The 25330-nt window shown below is 39.9% G+C and overlaps 1 protein-coding gene across 1 annotated transcript in view; it reads left to right on the top strand.

Annotated features, from left to right (window-relative positions):
* The window catches only part of LOC306835084 (uncharacterized protein), a 35225-nt gene extending 17312 nt beyond the window's left edge, over nucleotides 1-17913 (top strand). Inside the window, exons 8-14 of the mRNA XM_079361491.1 lie at nucleotides 396-440; nucleotides 6056-6088; nucleotides 7677-7823; nucleotides 8078-8132; nucleotides 11112-11306; nucleotides 13172-13249; nucleotides 13740-17913. Coding sequence (XP_079217617.1) covers nucleotides 396-440; nucleotides 6056-6088; nucleotides 7677-7823; nucleotides 8078-8132; nucleotides 11112-11306; nucleotides 13172-13249; nucleotides 13740-13927 — 741 coding nt within the window. The 3' untranslated portion in view covers nucleotides 13928-17913. The remainder of the gene's footprint in view (nucleotides 1-395; nucleotides 441-6055; nucleotides 6089-7676; nucleotides 7824-8077; nucleotides 8133-11111; nucleotides 11307-13171; nucleotides 13250-13739) is intronic.
* The last annotated feature ends 7417 nt before the right edge of the window (nucleotides 17914-25330 follow it).

Genomic DNA, 25330 nt, shown 5'->3' with positions numbered 1-25330 from the left:
CAGTGTGACGGCCCAGAGGAGCAGAGAGAGAAAGAGCAGTGTGTGTGTGCGCACTGCTGCAGGATGCAGTTGGAAAAGACACACACAAGATAAAAAATCAGGTTTGTTAAAGGTCACCACTCGCCAATTCCTATCCCCTCTCTCTGCGGGTTTCTCTTATTGGCTGCTAGTGGTAATCATGACCTTTTCTTTACTCTCACACACACAGCCAGGGTGAAGACATGGACCAACACACACAGCTAAATTGACACAAGTGTTGTCGAACACGTTCAATCTCACCCATTCACACACACACACACACACACACACACACACACACCAAATGAAGCCACACAGGCATGTATGTAAACAAACTCACACAAACCCTCCGTTAATCATGACATATCTGTTTGCAGGGCGAGCCTGGCAGAGACGGAGAACAGGGGACGCCTGGTGTACCTGTGAGTGCAGAGTCATTTTTCTTCCACTCGGTGGCAGCGAAGCTTCTGTTTTTGTGGCTTTAGCGGGGACATTGAAATAAGAGTGTTTGTGTGAATGTATGGCTGAGAGGGGACAGAATGTCCCCACAAGAGCACGTGGATGGATGGAGGAATAAGTCGGCTGGTTTTTATTTTCAAAACGCTGCATCGTGTATTGGAGCTTTACATTGCATTTTTGAAAAGTCTGTTTGTAGTTGTATCATAAAGCCCTCGACGCACTCCACTAATACATACAGTGGTGATAAACTCCACAAATATAACATTAAAATGACTTTACAGGCTGCTTTACAAGATTCAATTTATCCTGCACAAAAAAAACAACAACCAAACAGATAGATAGATAGATAGATAGATAGATACTTTATTGATCCCGAGGGAAATTCAAGCAGAACATTGAAACAAAAAAGCAAAAGCAGGACAAAATGGATGTGAGAAAGGAAACCTTTAAGATGAGAGAATCTGACATCATTGAAGAAAAACCAAATGCAGTATGAAAAGTTAACGTTCAGATGAGGAGCTTACTTCAGGCCATTCTGCCCTGAAGAGTTGGATCGTCGTGAGACAGATTCTTGCAAACGGGAAAGAGGAAGATCCACTGATGACACTCATGCAGAGAAGGCGGAATTACAGGCTTTAGACTTTAAATCAAGGATCCGTTTTTAGTCTCATACTGATGTTAACTTTAAGAATTTTGACCATTATGACTCTGTCATCTTACAAAGTGACAGAAGGAAAGCGCGTCTGAGTTTAAGATCCTACTATCATTTAAAACAGCGAGAATTCACAGCAGAAACTAAACGTTGGTCAGGGGCTTTTCATTAACCACTTTTCACATCATCAGTTCAAGGCGGGATATTCACGCCCCTGTAAAGCCTCGCCTTCAACATAAATGTCACAGAGAATAGACAGTGATTCAGCAAATCATCCTGTTTTTTTTTCTGTTTGTCGTTATGGCTCTGTCAGAATCTAAAAAGTAGATTTTTTTTTTTTTTGAAGTAAAAACTCAAAATCTTCTGCCTCCATAACTGCACTCACTAATGTGTCAAACGACTGTCCGAGGGCTGCCTCCTGAAATGTCATTTCAGTCAACTGATACCATGCTATAATTTGATTGGTCTAAGGCCAAAGGGCCGCTGACTTCTCTTGTAAAAGTCCTGAGTAATCACAGTTCGACTGTGGAAAGACCATATCCTTATCTCATTGGTTAATTCCCTCTATTCTATTTTTCACCAAAGGTTGCTAACTTCAACTATCCTAACTTCAAAGAAGCAAACAAGTTAGGGCCTGTGTCCACAGACAGCTTATACAAAACCAGTGTTTTTAGCATCCTCAGTTGAAAAAAATTAAACTCTCAGAACAGCGGCGAGCTCGCTAATGTCCACTCTCCTTCACAAATATGGCGGGCTGAGGAGACGCTATATTCTGACTCACCTTCTCAAGGATAGATGTCTCCAGGTCCAGAGTAGCTGCTAATGTCAGATCAAGAGTCCTTTACATTGTTTTCTTGGTGATATTTCCATGACCAAAATATGAAGCACACAGAGCTATCTAAAACTCCTAAAACAAAAAGCACGGCCCGTGGACACAGGCCCTTGCACTTGTATTTTGTTTAGTTATTTGAACCGAATGAGATGAATATATGCAGGAGCTGATGGAAGGTTTAGTCTTACGAAATCAGAACCTGCACCTCACTTCATTTGACTTAATCTTACTTTTAATTCTTGAAGTTTTTGCAGCTTGAATCATCTGCAAGGTCACGATAAAACATTAGTTGAATTTTTATTTCTAACTCTGTGGATGGGGTGTGTTTAAAAGTTGCCAGCAGACTATGCGTGTGAAATGATTGCATCTCGACAACAAGGTGAAATGAGGCTGCAGAAGGTGAGAGAGGAACATTTGCATAATTGATTCAACATGTTTATCCGTGTTGAGATTACCATCCTCATCAATAATTTGTAATGAACAAACATAGTGATATGAATTGCTCTGTGATCTGCAATTCCCAGCTCTCATGCTAAGCTTCGCAATTGATCCTTTTTAATAGGAACAATACCAAATGAGTAGCATTTAGGGATTGATCTGTATGTATCGATTTTCTGAGGCATTGATCTTTACATCCCCAGATGAATGGATGAGGTTTGGACCATAAATCCAGTCAGGGGTGTGTGTGTGTGTGTGTGTGTGTGTGTGTGTGTGTGTGTGTGTGTGTGTGCATGCGTGCGTGCGTTTGGGAGTGCCGGGCGGTAGCTACATTTCATCATCTGAAGATTTGTGTAGTCTCGCCTGTGACTCTTGAGACAGATAAAACGATTGTATTTTTCAGTATGCTGCTTAATGTTCACACTCTGTAATTCCACAGTGTCGAGAGCAGCCCAGCCTCCATGTCACACGCTCTCAAGGCTAAATGCACCAGCAGTGAATCACAAGTGTGTTACTGCTCAAACGAATATGACATATTTTTGTCTTGAGACAGACTTCCTTATTGGCGTGCTGGCTGAAATAAATGCATCTCTGCGCTGCTGTTCATTCACATTCCTGTTCTATTTTTCTGTCTTCCCTCCTCATTTTGTTTCAGGCCCACAGGTGATTTGGCCTTTACATCACTCCAGTGCATGTTATAATGCAATCACCTGTCAAAAACAATAGAGCTTCGATAGCAATGTTAAAACAACGCAGACCAAAGCAATATATTTGTTTTGTTTCTGTTGTAGCTTTACCTGAATGCACATATTCAAGTTCTTCTGCTGAAGGATTAAGTCCTCATCAGCAGATTAAGTTTACTCTATTGTAATCCCTATCTAAAGAGTCTGCATATGTTGAATTTGCCAACGGAGGCCTGGATCCTCAGCAGGCGAAGTGTTTTGGTTTCCAATTACTACTACATTTGTATTCCAAAAATGGGCGCTATAGACTAGTGTAGTAATGATGTATTTTTGTAGGCCAACCTGAAAAAATGGCACCGGTGGTTCCTACGAAAATTCGCCTATGGGATTTTTGCATTGGATTTTGGATCATTGCAGAAAATAGGCTCTGTGTCAAACACACGTTTCTGATGCGTTGCTGTTTTGTTCAGCAGGATCATCTTTACAGATGAACATCATTTATATGAAGTTTAAAGAGTTAATGCAGCCCAGAGAAGTAAAAAGCTAACGTTATGTTGTAGCGAACTACACCGTGGTCGCTTTATAATGACGTCACGACCGTTATGCTTCATCGATCTAATCATCGGATTTGACAACCCAGTGAAACGTTAGCTTAATAAGTTGTTTATTAACCTAATATTTACGAGAGCACTGAAAAACATGACTAGAGGCTGTAAGGATTATTAGGGAGAGAGTTCCCGGTGTGATGACGTGTAATGTCTGTGACAACCACTGTAGTTTCAGTTAGCTACTCGTTAGCAACCGCCGTTTAAAGTTCGCTTAAACATTTTTAAATTCACAAGTGGGGTCTTAGCTAACGTAGTTTATCTCGTCTAACAAAACATCAACATCTCTTCAGCTTGTGTGAACCACAGACCTTATTTCAGGCGTCTAAACACAAACCCATTCAAAATCCCCATTGACTTTAAGTGGTTAGAACCACAGTGCTAAAATGTGTCCACTCTGACTTCATGAGAGTCATTCATAAGGCCACATAAGAGGTCAAAAGAGTAGCTGTCAATACTTTCACTCCTAACAGAAATATGTAAATATGTTCTAAAGCCAAGAAGGTCTTCACAATAAAAGTTCCAGGATTAAATGTCGATGACAGACTTTTATTGTGAAACAATAAGCAAGTCAACACATCTTAGACATCTGAAGTACACATGCAGAAGAGAAACACAACTTTAAACCTCACATCTTGTTCGAAGCTACAACATCCAGAGAAGTGAACCCAGTGACTGTGACGTTTTTTTCCAGCTGAAACCTTCACGATTGTGATAACTCTGTGAGTCTAAACTAAAAAAAAAAGAGTCTGTTTTTAAGTGAGATAAAGACATTGCCTGTATTTTTTTTGATAGTTTAAGGAAACTCCCTGTACTACATAATATATTAAGGATATTAAATGGTGCATGTTCAGTCTTCTGTTGTATAGCTACAGTATTGCAAATGAGAAAAATCCTGTTTGTATCGTTGTGAGATTAAATTAGTTTTACAGCCTAGATTCTCAATCTTTGAAGTTGGCAATAAAAGGCAGGTGTTCATGTAATGTACATTTTCACAGTGTGATTTCAGGGTCAACAAATAGCTTCCTGAGTAAAGACGAAGCAAACACAAAAGCTTCTTTCTATGGTGTGACAACATTGTATCATGAAGGATACAATCCATCGTTGATGAAATACTGGAAGGAGAGCGAGCCATTGAAGGAGGCACAGGTTCACGGCATGTATAGTTGTTGAGCACATCCATTACAGATACAGTGACCCTTTTACCAGGATCAGTCTAATGCATTTTCTATACAGTCCACATAGTGTAGGAGTGAAGTTGGCAGCAGCTGATGCCCTCTGTCACAGTCGGCTCCTGACGTGTTCAGCCACAGGGCTGCACACACTTTCAGACTGCTCTCTAAGCGCAATGCACAATCAATACGATGGAAGAAAATAGACTTGTTGCAGTGACGCAACACAGGGTGTTGTGTGGTCAGTTCTGATGAGCGTATTGATTAAAATGGAAATGCGTTCGTGTTGTTTGATGTGTTGCAAGATTGACACGTTTGTTGAAATGTAGAAAAAAGGAAGTGAAAACCAACAGGCTGTTGTTATGTTTCTCTTTTGATGTTCAATAGTGTGACAGAGAACTCAGCCAATAAAGATCTACAAAGGCCCCAAGCCTGCAATGATCTTTCAGCAGTGTTATAAAACCTGGCTCCAAAAAGCCTGCAGCCACTGACAAGGTCATAGGACATGAGGATACAAATATAGCTGGCATCAATTGTCTCTATGTTGTTATGTCTACACATAGGTAGAGATTTAAATAAAGCTGATCTTATACCTAAACTCCCCTAGGAGTTTCTAATGAGTCTCCTATTGGATATGGGTGGTGCCTTTATTATCTATATTATAGTAAACTGCATTGATACAGGTGATTTCTAAAAACCAAGCTTCCCGAGTCTTTAGGAAAATATTTGTTTCTAAAACAAAAGCTGCATTTTAGGAAAGGCAACTGTGGTTGAGAAGGAAAAAGAGGAAACACTGTCGAGCAAACAGAACAGACCCTGAGCCGCAGACAAGTCCTTATCGTACTTTATTTGAAAAAGACAAACTCTGAGAGAATATGTGTTTCCACTGGATGGTGTCTTTTTAAGGGTGAGCGGAGCCGAAGATGCATTTTTCATCAAGTTACTTGAAGAAGAAGCACAAAAATGGCTTTCGAGAAAGCATTACAATAACCAATCTAAAATGTTTTGTAAGCTAGCGGTTTTGACAGAAAAAGAGAGCCATCCTGCATCAGCAATGTGCAGCTGCAAGGATAGCTCGTCTGACATACCAACTCTGTCTTTGATATGTAAGCAGAACTTTCTAACTGTCTTTCTTTATTTCTCCCTCTTCCCTTTTCGCCCCATCCTTCCCTGCTGTCTTTTCTTTCTTCCATCAGGGCGAAGTGGGACCCAGGGGATGGAAAGGAGAGGTTTGTCGAATTAGACTTTGCAGTATTAGATATAATCCATTCTGTCTTATTCTGCAGCGCACTGAGAAGCCCTGTCAAGCCTGCACGGATGCCATAGACGACTTACAGAGCCAATACCTCCAGGCTGGGGGGGAATCTGGCCCCATGGGCAAAAATATACATCACAAAAGCCGTCTCTCAGAAGACGAACACATCTGAAATATCAAACACTTACTGTACTGTCGACAGAATCACAAATCACACAGCCTCTCTTAGCTGAGCATGTTTACTGAGCACTGTTATAGCAACACACCTTTTTCAACATGCTTTTTAATCGCTGACAATCTGTTTGTAACAAAGTAAAACAATACAGAAAAACTTTAAGTAACAGCCCAGGCTTTTATTTAATTCAGTCTATATAGTTACCTTGCCTTTTTTGGGACATTTGTCAATAAATACCAGAAAGGCCTTTCATTATTTTCAAATCGCACTCGTGGACAACAAAGAGGGGGAAGGCTGTAACATTTTACATTTACACCCGACAGAATATCTCACAGTGTTCATATCGCATGCATATCATTAAATTTGATTTTGGCGACCTGCTGCACAGCCTTCAAATTATGTTTGATCTGCAAATTATTTCAACAATCAATGCAGCAACTTGTAGCTTTACGGTATGCACAGATTTCATTGGTGCACATGACTTTTATCAATCCGTGCTCCATCAATGCTTCACCTGTCAATCTCCCTGTTCCTGCACGACACAGTTTAAATGGTTAAATTCACATTAAACACGAGTGTTTTATTATTTTATTTTGAAGCAATTGAGACTTTTGTTTCAGACAAGTCAGCTTCTTGTTTCTGGAGATCAAAAAGTGACACTTGTTTCTTGATGATTGTATCTGCTACAGCTAGCAGCTAGTTGATCTTAGATAACATAGCTTTTATAACCTTTATTTAACCAGGAAGAGAAACTCATTGAGATTAAAAATGTCTTTTTCAAGAATGTCCTGGACAGCTTGATGAATTTGCAGAAAATATTCTTTATTGCCTTATAGATTGAAACAAACCAAATATTTTATACTAAATCTTTTCTTACAGTTGTAATATGATGACTAAGTCTATAGTGCAACTGAAATTAGCTGTGCCTTTGTACAAAATGAGTCAGTTTACAGAGTCAAAACTTTGCTTACATGTGGATTTTCTTTAACCTTTAAAGGTTTTTTTAATGTTACCTGCAGGTCCACACTCTGATGTAGTCACCAAGGCTAAAGATATGACCTTTTACTTTGTACGTTACAGACATTAGCAACACTTTATAGTGAGCTAGTTAGCCTGACAGCTAATGATTGGAGCTTGAATCAGTGCAAGCGTAAAGACTGGCGCATTCCTCACACTTCTTTAGCAGAGCGTCCCCCAAACCTTGACAGTTAGTCATCGCAGGTTACTTTTATACAAAGCAGTGTTAAGACAACGTTTTTGAAGCAAGATTGAGCAGAAAGTAGTTTTTTTTTAACGTTTTTTTTAAAAATATAAAATCACTTTAGATCACCTCAGTTTAAAAAAAATTGCAATCTGAGATTTTCTACCCTCTCTCTGGCTCTTTCAGAAAGGAGTGACAGGGGATGTTGGCCTCAGGGGGGCTGAAGGAAAGAAAGGAGAGATGGGCCATATGGGTGCTGTTGGTCAAAGAGGATTTCCTGGCCAGGACGGGTTACCGGGACTACCAGGTCAACCAGGATACCCCGGAAAACCTGTGAGTTATTCTCCTCCTGACCATCACTACTGAGTGGATCTGTAGGAGAAAAGAAAAACACATGCACTTAAAGAAACAGTCTGCAACTTTGCTGTCTGGGATTGGGAGTTATGGTTGTGTGTGTGCTCTATGACAAAACATGGACTGGAGCGTTGAGAAGATCTGGTTAATCCATGGGCATGCTCGACCACGAGTTGGGTTTTCCCAGTCCCTGAGTTGATCCTGCTGAGTCAAAGTGTAATTGTGTGTTGCAGGGCAAGCCTCCCTCAGATGAACATCTTCTTAAACTCTGCTCAGATGTCATGCGTAGTAAGTACCTTTTTTTCTTTTAGAATCAAAGTGCAAAAGCCACAGTCTGAATCTCCACATACATCAAACAGAAAAGAGAAACAGCTAAGTGGGATGACAACACATAAGCACAAGAGTTACAAGCTGGTCTTCATGTAGTCCCACAGAGAGACTGAATGACTGAAGAACCAGGGAATGATTTGATGATTTGATTGGAGAACAGAGGCTAAAGCACGCAGCAGGCAGAGCAGGCTAGGACGAGCGCGCTCAGAGACCAGAAGAAAAACGAGAGAGGGCAGGAACACTGGAGAAACGCAAGAGGTGCATCTCGTGTCTCAAAATTCTGTCCCCTCACTCCTCGCTCAAAGTAGTTTCAGACGCGCCATGTTAAGGAGAGTCCCAAAGCCAGTAAAGCTGCTTGGAGGAGAGGGAGATCTGATGAGAAAGGACACACAAGAGCAGCCTTCAAGAAAGTCCTTTTACCGATAGACACGCCTCTTTATCGGATATCACTCATTGATTGGATGCTGCAGCGGATCTGACTTCCATGAACATCAGTAGAGTTTTCTAACAGAAAAAAAGCCCATTGAATCGATTCAGTGCACACTTCAACAGGGAATAAACACTCGTCAGTTTCTAAAGAGTCGGTCTGTGATGAGCTGGGCTTAAGAAAAAGTTTAACTTGTAATTATGTTTACTCTTAGTCACATAGGGGTTGCTAAATCTTGGTTGGGGGATTATTGTATACAGAGGGGGGACAGCGGGTGTGTATTGTAACTAATGTCTTGTGTCCTGCCTATCTGTATACTGCTACTGGATGCCTTGAATTTCCCTCGGGATCAATAAAGTATCTATCTATCTATCTATCTATCTATCTATCTATCTATCTATCTATCTATCTATCTATCTATCTATCTATCTATCTATCTATCTATCTATCTATCTATCTATCTATCTAAGTTGAGGATGTTTGTGAGGAACATTTTTGACATTCATCATCCTGTCAATAAAGTTCATCAATTTCTTTTTGGACGGAGAATAATAATTAAAGAATCTGTGTTCATAAAATATTGAGGTCACATGATTATCTGTTACTACAAATCATATCAATGAACACTGCTACTGTGTTTGTTCTTAGAATGAATACATATGTGCAGACACAAACAGCTGTCACAGATGACTGACAGCCGAGCAATGATCAGCTGATGTCATCATGCCGAACATAAGTCGCTATCACGCAATGCTTCAAAGGAAAGGATGTCTCTAGTCTGCTGAAACACAATTCCTTGTTCCCTCTCTCCTTGGTTTCGTTTCCTCGAGTCTCTCCATCCATCTTTGATGAAATGCAAATAAGGGACGCAACTTAAGAGTCATTGGATGAAATAAAAAAGGGAAGACTCGGTTAGAATGGTTATGTTAAAATATGTGTGTTATGATATGTTACTTATGCAGTTTTATAAATGTGTATGAATAAAAATGAATGGCATGAGGGGATACTATCTTACTTCATCAGTTGCTCCATGGCTGATTAGAACTCTTTTCAGCATCAGCGACTGGGACTGGAAAGATTTACATTAATCAGGTAATCTAATTGGTTTGTGGATTGCTTCAGGTACAGTTTAATGAGCTGCAGTGGATAATTCGTATTTGGATGATTTCCCTTTCTATAATTGAGCAGAGAAAAAGTTAGTACAAAGTCACATCAATTCTTTAGCCTGAAGAAATTGCAAAAATGAAATTTGCTTCTGATTACATAAAGCTCTAATTGCTTGTACAGAACCAGTACACAAGAACAATTACAGAGATGGTGGTTTTCAGTAAAGCTATAAATATGGTCTGACAGTTTATGGGTGTAGCTTTGATGGGAACCTCCTATTTTTTGTGGGGTCACTCCCTTCCAGCCTGAATGTAAAAAAAACAGATGTTTCTGTAAAAAGCTGGCTCCTGATTGGTCTCAGACTCCATTATCTTTACACCTGAGAGGAAGAAGCCAGAGAATCTTGAAATCTTGAATGGATGAAAGAACTTTGAGTGGTTCTAATGTTGAAAAGATTTCACAATGTCATCGCTGTAATGATCTGAGCATTCACCAAAAACATTTCCCAAAAGTCTGTATGCATGCTGAGGGAGAAAGCATTGATTATTTCCACTTTAAATTAAGACCAGAATATTCACTATTAACTAGCTGCTTATTAGCATGCTAATTCGTATCATACTATCTGCTTATTAGTCATTATCAAGTTATTAAGTGCTTACCTGATTCTACATGACTGTAGTCTGTAGCTAATAGGCCAGTCAATACGACTTCATGACGTTCAGTACTGCTGCTCATTCATGGTAAATTAGGACGTTTTTAAACATGAATTGTGATCTTACTAATTTTTATTTAGTAGGTCACTAATTAAGTAGAAGCATTGTATATCATAATTCATGCGCAACAACTTTCTAACTTACGACCAATAAGCAGTAAGAAGGGGGGATTTGTGGGCAAAGACTTTGTTAATGAACAATACGCTACATGTTCATAAAGAATTATTTACCAATAAACAGCTAGTGAATGGTGAATATTGGGAGCTTAATTTACAGACTTAAATGTTGCTTTCTCTCTCAGCATACAAACAAACGTAGATCTTACTCATTGATGGGAGGCATGGCTGTAAGGTGAATACTTTCACACTGTTTAGATGCAGTCAAATGTTGTGATAGATAGATAGATAGATAGATAGATAGATAGATAGATAGATAGATAGATAGATAGATACTTTATTGATCCCGAGGGAAATTCAAGAAAGCAGATACACATAAAGACTGAGAGTTGTAACTGACACTCATTGAATACTTTCTCATATCATGCTGGCATAACTCAATAGATAAATCAATATGTCTTTTCCATGTAATAATGCTTACACTATTTGGTGGTCAGTCTGTCTCAAAAGCAGCTTAACATGTTAGTTTCGCCGCTTCATGGATTCCTCAGCAGCTCCTCTTTGTGGCCCACAGATCAGCTTCCAGCTCTGCTCCAGAGCCTGGCTCCACCAGCGAGGTGTGAACACTGCCACAGTGTGAAGGGACCCCCAGGGCAGCAAGGAGCACCAGGACCCAAAGGCTCCATGGGATCTGCAGGCTACCCTGGCAGGAGTGGTGCTCCTGGATACCCAGGACCCCCTGGCATGCAGGGTTCAGCAGGCCTAAAAGGTAAATTGGTCCCAAAATTGGAACCTTAAGGCAGGTGAATGTAATCTGTATTCACTGTGTGTTTTTAAAGCCAGTGGTCTTTGATTCACTGTCTGAAACGGTGACAAAATGTTTCAATCACTCTTTTTACACCGACAAAAACAAGACAGTAAATAAAATCAAAACTTCATGAACAAGAGCAAGGACAAAATTTACAGCTGCTTTCATCAAGGATTAAAATCAAAACAGTGTCAACGAGGAATAAATTGGACGTGTTGATGTTCACTGTACCCCATAAAACAACATCATTAAACTAGTGAAAAGTCAGCAGAGCAAAATACAACAAATACAAAATGCATACCCATCTCATTGAGCTGTCTTTGATTTATTGCCACTTCAAGACAGAGAGTGGCTAATCAGCTGTGAAAGATGCCAAACTGTACCACTCCACTGCTGTGTTACATTTCCACTCAGTGGCTCAGGATCAAGCGACACTTTAGAGGTGTCAAAAGAGATGGCAATTCACCAGGAAGGGAGGGTGAGTTACAAAATGACTCTTTTTTAAGAAAATGGATGTATGAAGTATGGGATCGAGGATCTTCTTAAAGTTTGTCAAGAAGACACTACAATGAAAAACAATTTCATGGAGTCAATGAAGCGGACGGCGGACTTTTATTATTTCTGCAAGTTGCTAGACTTAATAGAAATACAGATGAGTGAAAAAGAGTACTGGAGATCTATTCAGGCAATATTGTTTAAGTCTGTTTAAGAGCAAGTGTTGTGGGGATGTTAAACTCCAGCGGCAGACACAATTTTGTATCCCCGATGCAATCATGGTCAACCCGCCCTGACGAAAATGATTTGCCTCTGGGAACAGATGCCAGTTTCTCTGTAACTTTGGTGAAGCCAGCGGTCGGTTGGCAATGAACGACTTTTAGCCAAGGCTTTCACCTGTACAGTACAAAAAACGTTTGTAGGTGGTTGGTGGCAATCAAATGGATTAAAGATTGTTGAAATAACACTGTCATGATTCTGAAATAATCGTACAGACTTATGCCTTATGAATTTATTTCACTTGGAGCCGCTCTTTAAGTGTCATCACCATCATTCTTTTTTTGGGCGATCAAACAAAAAAACGTTATTTGGACAGACAAGTGGTTTCAAAACAAGATTTAAGAGTGTGAATGTGTGCGTAACAAAGCAGGATTTTATGTCTTGGCTGTATCCAAAGATCAGATAAGAAGTGGTTCGTGTCTGTTGCTGCCTAAACTGTGTGCCTCTGTTATACTTTGAACAAACTCTAACAGTAGGCAGGAAATGTAATCGCTGAGGGTCAGGCAGATTTGTTACTCAAGTTGATATGCCGCTTGGTTATACACCAATCTGAAGCTTCGCAGTTTGGTCCTTTAGGCCCATGCTATCTGCAAGATGAAGCGAAAGCTATTCCCTCAACGCGTTGAATCAGTACGATTTGATTGATCAGATTGGCACCCTGTATGGAGGTTTCTTTCATCAGTGAATGAATATGTGAACGTTTAAAGCACTATGGGCTGTATTTTATAGTGTAAGTATATGAATTTGAATATGAGTTTGAATAAAAATATAAAGCATGTTAAAACCCTGTCTAAAAGTCCAAGAGGTACAACATTGATTATGTCATAAAGCTGCCCCCTTCAGTGTCTGAGGACTTAACTTGTACCCTCCAAAAAAGTGCTGTGATAACTTGACGATATGAAATTCATGTTTGAATAAAGAATGAGAAAAGTACTCTCTGTTAGTTTTATCAGGCAGACTTTTACACAGCACATGACTGGACATAGCGGGCTTGTTTCATTCTTTCAAGCTCTCTTCTGCTATTTTTTAAAGCAGACTTATTTTTCCCCCAGGTGACATTGGATCAAGGGGTCTCAAAGGCAGCAAAGGAGAAGGTTACCATGGACCCCCAGGACCGCCTGGACAGCCAGGTATGTAAAAAGCCCACCAATCAGCATGTCACGTTCTCACCCAATTAGCTGCTCGGTGGAGTTGGAGCAGTTTGAGCGACCTCTCCATGGTGTTCGACGTCTGATCTGTGCTTCATTGCACTTTCAACAAAGATGAATCGTGGTTGTTTGTGCTCTTCTATTTTTTAATTGACATGGGAGCGAGCCTTGTTAGCGTTTAATTTTCACCCAGTACTCTTTGTGACATCCTGTGGAGGTGGGGTGAAGGAGAAGAGAGGGCATGTCACAGACAGTGTGTGCTGTATATCTCTGTGGAAGCTATAATAGCTTATTAACTCATCCCATAATGTACGAACAGATGTAATTAATGATCCACCATGTGCTATTTTTAGTTCACAGAGCAGGAACTACGGTCACACTTAATGAAACCTTTCACTTTCTCTCCGTTAATGAGGCAGAGCCATCACCTGCTGTGTCTCTTTCTTATTTTCATCTTTCGTTATCGCTGCAGGAATTCAGGGTCCTTGCGGTTTCGATGGAGTCGGCCATCCAGGAAATCAGGGCATTCCTGGAAAACCAGGACCAACAGGAGACCCCGGTAAAAGAGGCAACCCGGGGATTCCAGGGGTTTGTGATGTTTCCATGTGTTATCAGACCTACAACCTCAGGGAACATTACAGCAAAGGACCAAACGTCTGATGTTCAGGCAGCGTGTGGGAGGCTGCTATTGACTCAAACACCCAGGTGTTTCCAGGAACGATTTACTGAATCACTGATTTACAGAGATGCGTGTGACTGTTGCGTCTGTTATGACAAAGTGTGTATGGAGAACAGCTGCTCTGGAGGCACAAACAACCTCATTGGCTGAAATAAACGGAAACAGGAAAGGCACTAGTTCATGATAATGAACAGCATGCTAGCAGCCTATAGCTAACTGAGATACCAGACAAGTAGGTCAACACTCGTATAAAACATTCATAGTTTGAGTACTCTATGGTGTCCCTGAAGACTCAGGTAACAAAAACCACAGAAAAGCTTTGAAAAATGGCCACACAATTTTTCACAAGTGTGCTCAACAAGATGTAAACTGTGTGTATTGATTTGCAATCTGTGGCCATGGATTCCATACACGCATGGTTTTTCTTACTTAAGCTTCATCTCATCACCACACGATGAAACAAGACAAACAAGGTTTGGTTTTGGAGTCTGTGTACCTCTTCTATTACTTGATTCATCCTTTAAGTTTGAGCTAATAATCAAGGCTTTGCTAGCATGACAGGACGCCAACGTGATTTTGTCTAAACATCTGCAAAACATCTTTAGCCTCCAGTTGTAAAATAATAATACTGTTATTCAGAAGCACACCTCAAACAAGTATTTATTTATTGAATAAATATCCATCTATTATTGCAGCAGTATGGTCAAACCGTTCACAACTTCATCCATTTTAAACAGTGCGTACACACATGCTGTGTTTGTAGATTGTGGTATGATCCAGTGAGGTACCGCCAACTAGTGAGATTATTTCTGCCTTCAGGTCAACTGACTCAGTGAACTGATTGTATCTGCAATTTATGTGACAGCAATTTCATGACAGCAATTATTGAGGAAATTGTAGCTCGGGTTAGATTATGGTGTTTGGTGAAAGATTATTATCTGAAAAGGTAAAAATAGAAACAACTGCTGAAATTACTGAAGAATAAATGTTTCAGTTTCTCTGTCAGCCTGCTTCTAGTGCACTCTAAGTGTAATAACATATTTTTCTATCTATAGAGCATGGAGCACTCTGGGTTTGTGCTCAGTATTTTTGTATCTGCCTTTGTGCTCTCGTTTACCAGGGCATGCCTTTGCAATGCTTTACATCTTTACCTCTGTAGTAGTTTGTCTTTAGAATTAAACCTGTCCCCGTTTTTAATTTACTCTCAGTTTACTGTTGAGGATGTTTGGCGTTTGATACTCAAAATATGCAAACACTCGTCAGACAGTAACATTTGACCAAAGTCATTTCGATGTAACTGCAGCAATCAGTAGTTCTTTTTTCGCAGGGACAAAGTAAAATCTGAGAAATAGTTTATGTTGAGTTATTCTGTTGATCTGTTATTTTGCATTATTTACTGACGGTGACCGATCCTGAGGGTGCAGACATTTTCGAAAATAGAAAGAAAAAATAATGTGATTTGCAGATACAGTTGAGGATGTGTTTTGTGTGATACTAGGTGCATTTATCGTTTTGATTGCTCATGTGTTGCTTTTCCCCCTGAAGCAAAGTGAGTACAGTTATGTGCAATGGTTAAGCAAATGTTGGCATGTAAGTTTTTGTCTTAAGGTTTATTTTTGGGCTTTTGTTCACCTTTACTGTAGAGACAGGACAGTGGTAAGTGTCAGAAATCAGAGACTGGAGAATGACATGCGGGAAAGAAGCAACAGGTCAGATTTGAACCCGGGCCGCCTGCTTTGAGGGCCACAGCCTCTGTACATGGGACGTGAAACTAGCCACGAGGCCACCAATTCCCCATGGCGATCTCCTTTTAAAAAACAAAAATTGAAAAAGTACTTTGTTCTCCTCTTGAGGACAGACCTGAAAAAAAGCTTACTTTTTACAAATCTGAGTCAGAATGAAGTGGCTGTGTTGCTTACAATGCTGCTGAACTGAGACTCACCAGAAAAAAACAGGCTCTACTGTGGGATGATATGGTCCATTTAGACTCAATGCAGTCAGTAAAAAGAATTCCGATCCACCATTTTTAGTCACATCAGCTCTATGAAGTTATGGCGGCACATCAGGAGCAGGTCTATGGAGCCAAATAGAGCAGCTGTCTCTGCTCCAGGTAGAGGGATTTAGCAACAATAAGCTGCCACAGCATCATATTAGCTGTTACAGACAAACAACAGAAACATGCAACTCCAGAAATAAGCAGTTCAACACTGTCTTTGCAAGGAGAGGGACATATTTTTTTCTCAAGAATTTAGAAGAAAGTCAATGCCATAGTCATTTAACGGGGATACTGGTTGTTTTATAGAAAATGGCTCTCGTCCCAGTTTCCCAAAAAGAGAGTCTTAAAAATTCAGTGTATGGTTAGCTCTGATAAGGCAACCTTGTCATCAGAAAATGCTGCCAAACACTTGGAGCCCTTCCAAATGCCTCGTCGTGTCGCAGACATGTTTGCACCTCTCTCTTTCGTTTAGACTCAGGATCCCAGTTTCCTTTCTGTTGTTTGCTGCTCTCACCTGTTATTGTTGTCTTGTCAAAAAGCTTGGCGGGTTTCAAAGTATCAGCGCTGTGAGCAAGCCGCACAGAGCCTTTGAAGTAACACAAAGTGGGAAGAATTTAAGCAAGCATTAAGCCAACATAGCTGCCGGAAGAGTAACGGATGTTAGACTTTGCATGTTGCCAAACTTTGCTTTTAGCTTCGTGGGTTCTTAGACTTCATCCCTAATGTTATTCAAATTTAGAGTAACATTTTAGAGCGAGCAGCAGCCCCTATTGAGGCTTGTGTTGTGTATCACGTCCCTTAGAATTCATAAGTGTGATGAAACAAACAACATCCTTTACTTTAGTAACATAAGAAATGCAAAAGTTCTTCCTCTGGAGATTACATGTGCTACATAAGAAACCTTCAAAAAAAATGTACATTATTTTTTTGACTTCTGGACACAACCTGTCAATCCCCTCCGTCTTCTGCCTGCTCCACTTTTCAGATAACGTGTGCTCAAACAGGCCGTTTGGAGATTTTTCCCTTCATGACATCACAAAGGGCAATAACCCCTCCCCCAGGTGGATGACACTCCACACAGTGTTTGTTCTGTCCTCTGAGGCCCCGTTTACACGGAGACGCTGTGACAGAAATGCATCGAAACGACCGCACTCCGGATTCGAAGTACAGACCGTCTACACGGCAGTCTTGCCTGAGTGAAAACGATGTAGTTCTCACGCCCGGCCAGTAGTGGGCAGTGGAACTTTACAACGCGACGCACGCGACACTCACCAATACAACCACTTCCTCCACAACATCCTCTTTAGCGGCTAGTTCTCCCAAGTCTTACCTAAATGCTGCGCATGATCGCCCTGTGCTTGGTTAAAGGTTGAACAATTTGCCGCAAGTGTTCGATGTTCTTTCGGCGGCGACATACACGATGTATCATATCAAGGTTATACAACGCGAATAGCTGCTGAAGCACATAGCACAAGCGAATCCGCCGCCATTGTTGTTTATGTTTGTTCTCGACTACTGCGCATGTCCAAATGTATGGGGGGAGGTGTGATGAGGTCATCGCAGCCAGATGCTCCGTTTCGTTCACATGGCTGTGATACGCCCCCCGTATTCGTTTCGCTCCACTCTGGAGGTCGAATTCAAAAGCTTGCGTTTTCACCCCCGTGAAACACAGACGCCGTGTGAACGAAAGGCCAATCCGATACTCAACTGTTTCGTTTTACTGTCACAGCGTCTCCGTGTAAACAGGGCCTGAATCTGCCTTCTCCCTGTAAACAATAAGACATGGTGTGTTTGTCAAACCACCCAATCCCTTGCAGAGAGGGGCGTGGTCACACAACTCATTTACATTTAAAGCTACACACACAGCCTGTTCTGAGCAGGGCTGAAATAGAGGGGTGTATAGGCATGATGAAATACAGGATCAGAGTGGACTTTTGGCATCAAACTTAATAGAAGCTCTAAGACTTATTTAAAATGTGACATTCAGTTAAAACTGCACCTGTGAGTGAAGGAAATGTGAAACGCCAAAAATGCTGGTTCGAGCTTACCAACTTGTGAGTTATAAACTTTTGGTTGAACAAAAGAAGCTATAGCTTTCTGTAAAATATCACATTGTGCTTTGGAGTGAAGTTGATGAGGATTGTTCATCATTTCCATCTGCCATCATACTGATAAGAAAGAAACTGGAAATTCATAGGAAATGGATTGATATAGAAAATAATGAAGTAGAAGCCCTACTGTTGTTGCATCATGAGAAAACCCAATCATTTCTTAAAAGAAAGAGCAGAGTGTAAACCAAATGTTTCATAATCTTACACAACGCATTGATTCAAACCATGGTGTATTTAACTGAACTTAACATCCTTCTTGAGATTGTTGCGTATTTCCATTTTTGACAAAACAAACAAGTGGTACATCATCGTTGAATTCTTACAACAAATGACAAAAAGGCTTGTTTGTTGGCGTATACCAACAATGCAAGGTTTACTTAAGCTTTCACTATCATTTTGAGGCTTTTTTCCCACTGCAATTTAAACACTGACTTTTGGTATAAAATTGCAGGAGGCCTTTGACCTAAAAGTCAAACTCCCACCGTGGACTTTTTGCAGCACTACATCACTGTCATGCTACTTTCCCTGCAGTCCTGCCCTTTGTCTGCTGAATACAGTCTCATATGTAATGCTGTGACTGACAGCTGAAGCCATGGTTTGGTTTTTGACACAGTATAGCCAGTATATTCTTCTCCTCTGATAAAAAAGTGGAAGTGCTGACATTTGTTGTGTAAGATGTTTCCATATCAGTTAAGATCATCAGGGCAGGCAGGGTTTGTTTCCTGTGAAGACACGATTTGTTTCCTTTAAGATATTGAGTTGAAGTTTTTCAATGTGATTAAAAACTGTTTGATTACAACAGTAAAAACACAAACTTTCAAGGTTCTTGTCCAGGATGTTTTGCATTATGTTGCCTGTGTTCTGTATTTGTAATATATACTTAAAAATTTCTCAGTTCATGATGAATAATATCTGTACGCTGGAGAAATGCAATGTTTACAAAGGTATTTATATATATATTTGTTGGATGACATTGCATTATGAGTTTGTTGTAAAATGATTTTGTATTGAAATAAACCTTAAGTAAACTTGTTGCAGGCTTTGTCTCATTCTTCAAACACATTTAAGGAAAGGTGTTTGATTAAAACAGCTATAGTCAAAGGTAGGTGTTACAAATCATTTCCTGAGGGAAACTAGACATGTGGCATCATATTTCACAAACACGCTGAGAAGCTGTGACCCTCGCTAATGTAACTGGTTGCGAACTATTCCTATTCATACACAGGAATAAAAGCAGCACAAGTACTTGGGTGTCAGTGTCTTGCCCGAGGACACGTCGGACATGTGGCTGTAGGAGCTGGGGATCAAACCCCCGACTTTCCAATTAAGAGACAACCAACTCCACCAACTGAGCCACAGGAGGTGTGAAAGTACACAAGTAGTCAGAAGGCTAAGAAAGCTTAAGTTGATTTACAACTGACACACACAGTAAAGGTTTCTCGTGCTGAGTGTAGTGTAGGATTTTCTGTCATCTTCTTGTAAAGTTCACTGTAAACATGACATGGATCAGAAGACAGGATTTGATGAGGTATGGGCACACCGCACCCCACAATGTTACAGATTAGATTTAGTACATTTAGTGATGGATACTCGAAAGTTGTCTGCACCATTTCTACCACTAACATTTCTAATGATTTAATCAACTGAAATAAAACAGACAATACTGTTTGCATCTTTATTTGCAAGCCCACACAATTGCAGTGTGTCTAAAACTCTTTTGTGTGAGGGCACTCTCTCTATCTTTTCACCAAGGTTGGTGATGGAATCAGCTGAGTGCAGTGTCAGGTGTGTTTGTGCTCATTGGCCTTGATTCAGACCAGGTGTGTGGAGTTTAGATATACTGCTGCACTCCAGCTCTCTGCGCTCACTCATTATCTCACCTTCAGAGGTAGTGGGAGCTTCTCTTTGTGTGTGCATAAACTCAAACAATGAACTTTCTGTGGTTTCTATTGCCACTCTATCAGTGAATAACTTGGGGAGCTGGGCAGTTCTGTTGCTACACCAGACTCTCTGGCAGCTCATGCTTAAGTGAAATAATTTCTGGGTCTCCTGGAAAAATATAGTTTTCAGTTAGCTCCTCAACAGGTTGAGCCAAAACAGAAGGTTGTTTTGGCTCTGTACAAAATATTTTATTTATTTATTTTTCCTTGCTCCCATTTATCACCGGTGGTTGTTGTTATCCTTCTGGGAAAACTTTAGACACCACTATGTCCAGTCCTGGGTTCCACTTCCCTCTTTCTAGACATTTTTTTTTTTTTTTTTTTACAAGCACTTCAAATTACAGTTTTAACAAAGAAAGACATCTAAAAAAATTCTATCATGATCAATTCACACGCCACTAAATCATAATATCATAATAATAATCATAATCATTCTGGTCTTCCAGCACACTTAGCTCACATCTTTAACACTCCAGTGTGAATCAATTTCAAGTTTTGTCATTCTGCCTGAGAACCAAACGACAGCGGTCAATGATTCCGCTTGTGACTTTTATAAGTATATGAATGTGTGCCAGCAAGAATAAACTATCATCATACCGACCTGTTATCTCCTGCTCGCTATCTTAACAAACTCCTATTCCTGTTATACCGTAGTGACTGTACTTTTTTCATCTTTTTACTCATGTAGTCCTCCTACTGCAAATACCCACAAGAGACCTAGATCGACTAATCCACCTCATTCAGATTCTAATTTTACCGAAATTAGTTTAGCAGAAGGAGCAAACGCAAGACAACAGACACACAGACAAAATCACTATTTAAAAAAATCAGACGGCACAACGCAATTAAAAATACATAACATATGACTGAAAACAATCAGTCAAGAGCGCAAACCAATTTGTACCAAGATATAGAATGTGGTGGTGTGTGTATGTAAAAGTTACAGTGTGAAAAAGAGCAAGCTAAGGGCTAAATGCTATTTAATGTATAATTGCACCAGAGACAAATGAGACCTGGGCCCGTATTCACGAAGCCTCCTAGGAATTAAAAGTTGCTCCTGTACTGACATCTCAAAAAATGTTTTCAAACCTGAATTTCCCCTCAAAGTTCAGAGTAGATCCTTGTAAAGATGAACATTATTCACAAGGTGTCTTCGCCCTTAAAAGAGCTCCTAAGGTTTAAAACTGCTGAAGAGAAAATGGACAAATGTTATCCAAACCCTACAGGGAGAGTATTATTGAGTCATAGTTGGGCTGAACAGACGCAAATGATTTGTGCAGACATTTTCATCTCTCTATGATTTTTTTTTTAGTCACCGTGAAACATGTTTGTTTCTCTCCATGTGGTTACATCCACAGGTGCATCCAATCACTAATTAAGACTCTTTGCCTGCTGATGATCAGCAGGTGAAGAAGCTGCGGCACAAGCGAGCATGTGATTTCAAACGTCTTGTAGGACAACTTTTTTAAAAATGTCTTAAAAATGATCACACAGATGTTACATTCAGAGTGTTTATAATGTCTGACTAGATTCTATGATTTTTTTGTTGTCCAAACACAGCTTCTAAAAACACGCGTCATACCTAGTAACACGGTCAACCACACTTTCTCACCCTAAGATAAAAGCACACAGCAAGATTTTAAAATTGTTGGCCAATTTCCAAACCAAGACCACACATGGAGATACATAATCAGAGGTTTCACAGTTTGGGTCGTACAGTGTGGTGTGCTTGGTTGTTCGTAGTGATGAAATTTGAAGAAAATTTCCCCTCAAAGTTCAGAGTAGATCCTTGTAAAGATAAGAGTTCCTCAGGTGTAAAGCTGTGAGGAGTATAGAGAGGACTTCTAAGAGGATGAAGGGTTTCTCAAGCTGAGGCGAAAATAGAAAAATGTTCTTCAAACACGACATTATTATATATCATTGTTGGGATGAACAGACAAAAGTCACCTATAGACACTTTAATCCATCGCTGACTTTTTCCAGTGTAAAGTGAGATTAAGGCCCTTTCCGATTTGTCACAGTTCAGTATGGACTTTCTACTTTTCGATAGGGAGTTTCTTGTAGACTGAACCCTCGTGGCCATTTTTTTGTGTTCACCTCAGTGAAATGAAAATTTCAGCATGGATACTAAATCTCGGGTTCTATGCAGTACAGATCTAATGCATGCTTTCAGGAAATGAATTGTATTTTACCACCCAGAATGCTGTGCCAAATTAACAGAAAAAAGGCCACTCCACATTTGTCTCCAAGTCAAAACAAGCGAGCATGGATTCATTTAATCAAATCTTGAATCTAAATTCTAAAATTACTTTTAGACAGTTACTCGTTTGTTTATGCGTCTTCATTGGTTTAGTCCTATCAGACTTTATATTTTGTATATTAATTTATTTCCTGTATGTTAGTTCATTAATCTGTTTTTAACTTTACATACATTGTGATTTTGTTTTTGTTTACCTGACTGTATATGCGCATTACTCTTCTTGAATAAAGCTAAACAATCAAACAATTATGGTGAGGCGGCCGGTTTATGTAACACAAATGACGTCACTTCCATACTGGATGAATCAAACGAAGTAAGAACAAATATCTGCCGATACTGTGCGTGTGCCTACTGAATAGTAAGCACTGAAAGTATTCAGACGGATTGAGGAGGCACTATGCAATTTGGATGCACCCATGCATGTTGAGTTTCTCTCCATGCGGTTACCTCCCACAGGTCCATCCAATCACTAATTAAGGCTCTTTACCTGCTGATGTAACAATCAGCAGGTGAAGAAGATGCAGCACGATTGCAAACATTTAAAACAGAAATTAAACGTTTATAAAAGAGTCGTTGCCTCAGAAGAAACATTCAGAAATTTAATTTTCCTTAAAAAGAAGAGTCTGTGGTGTACCTTCTTAGAGCCATCAGGGACATGAGCTTCAAAACACAATGTGTTATCAAGAACAATACCCAGATATCTGTTGTCTAAGAAAATAAATGTGTCATTTATATACTAAAAAATGCAGGTGAACGAATGACCCATGATGTCTCCTTTTTAAAATTGAAGCTTTTTGTTAAGGATATCTGCATTGAGCAGTAAAGTTAAGATGCTTTTAAAATTCAGCATATGTCTTTGAGTCAGCTTGCATACAAGCATGTTCATGTTCAAGCTATTTAATGTTGGCGCTGTGAGGAGAAGCGCCATTGGTCCAAATCCCTCGACACAGATGAGTAGGGTTCAGGGAGCACTGATCTTCTTTCTCCCTCATTGAAGATTGTTAACACGGCCTTAGAACGGTGCTTACTGTGGGAATCCCTCCCCAGCCAAGAGCACGCGGCCTGTGCACTCATTGAACCCACCACACACACTTGGAACACACACTGCCGCTTGCTGCTGATATCTGTACGTTCTCAATAATCCTTACTGTCATAAGGGGAGGTTAATATTACTCAGTGGGGAGCCATTTGAGTCTAATCTCCTCTGCTTTTAAAAATGATTGTACCTTTTATGAAGACGAATCATTTCCCTGCTGATGTTGCTTGTAAAAAGTTTGGAGAAATTTAAAAGCTCTGTGAACAACACTCATTACCTAGACTTTTTTTCCACATCATTTAGGGCTTCACTGCTGATGCACATGACATAATCCATCTGAAAATAACAATCTACTAATTGCAATAATCAGCATCCATTGTTTCCCCAGTGCCTCTGCAATAATGAGTCATGCTGGGCTGGATGTCGCTGACGTCTAGAATCCTGCAGGCCTCTTCTTGTCTTCACTTTTTGGGACATAATGTGTAAACATTTGATCTGGTTTCCCTATAGTCAAGGTCATCAAGGTTTTCCTCAAATATATATGGATGGGTGTGCAAAAAAAAAAAAAAGGACAGATCTTGTTGTAATTTAATGTGACATAGTTTGGTAAAAACTAAGGCTTGTTAATGCCAATGAATTAACGCCTGAAACAAATACATTATCAAATGCTATTTGGTCTATTTCTAGTTGCATGGTGGATAAGCTTCCTCAGTTTCTCCCTGTAGTCACAGTGAAGGAAAAGAATAACTTTTCTGCATCTTTGAATATCTCATTATACCTGAAAGAAACTTTCAGAAAGCTGAGCTGACGAGTCAAAAGTAATTTCCGCTTTCCAGCATCAAACATTTCACTTTTTTACAGAGCTGCTTTCATTTAGTTTTTTGATCTGTGACAAATTTCTTTTTCCATTATGAAGTTAATGTTGTAACTTTGTTCAAAATACAAGCAGTGTTGAATTCAAGCAGCAAGTACCCCAAGAAATGTAGCGATTTAATCCTGATTCAAATTGTTTCTTTTTCTATTCCTCCTGTCATTGCTCATTGATGTCGTTCCTCTGTCGTGTGGTGCTGCTTTGGGTATACTCTTAATTTCTTTAAATAGTGACGAGTCAAGCAGGGGATAATCGGCCTCTCTTATGAACAGTTACATGTGAGACTCCTCGTGCATACTAGCCAATTAGAGACGGAGTAGGGAGGGTCTTTTACAAAAATGTTAAATCAATTGATGTTGTGAATCAGAGAAGATTTATAAGTGAGTATACCCTATGAAGACTCAAAAACAAGCAGGTATACACATTATAGACCTGTCCTCTGCACTACACCACTGTGCCATAGGGCTCGAACAGACATAAGTAAGCTGATTCAATCCTACATACACCACCTTGCTGTGCAGAATACACACTTTGTTTATAGTCCCTGGTGAAAACATTGGAAGTTGATTTCCTCGGTACGACAAATGAAGTCTTATCAGTCCCCCCCCCCCCCCGGAAATGGAACACAGACTTTCACATGTTATCTGTTCATCTTTTTTTAAGTTTCCTGCAACTCTCTTATGCAAGTTTCTAAGTAACACAAACCACATTTTTATTTTTATGCTGTTGCTCGGATGAAATATAGACCTGTAGAAATGTACATGAAGAGGCCTATATGGACATATTGTAGACATCAAATAAATGGAGCACGTAGATTTGGACATTTGTTTGAAAACAGCATCAGTAGAGAAACAGCAGTAGAGAACATTTTTATAAGACAGACAGGAGTCACAAAAGGAGTTCTTATATCTCTTAGTGGCCACAAAACATTCCTGTTTGACAAACAAGTCAACCAGATAAGGAACCAGATACAGGAAGCACATGCAGTATGGTGACTGTTACAGTCAAAGTAACTTGTTGACCACTCTGTTGCATCACCTCTTCATTAACAACATTTTAAACGAGGGTGGGAACTGGGGAGATCAGTTCCTGAAATGTTGAAAAAGAAATGTTGGATGTAAGATTTCAACTGTTCAGGGTCTAATTTGTCGTATTGTATGCTTTATGACG

This window comes from Symphodus melops, assembly GCF_947650265.1.
Source record: "Symphodus melops genome assembly, chromosome: 14".
NCBI lineage: Eukaryota > Metazoa > Chordata > Actinopteri > Labriformes > Labridae > Symphodus > Symphodus melops.
Note: the sequence above shows the minus strand (reverse complement) of the source record. Positions and strands in the feature narration are given on the sequence as shown.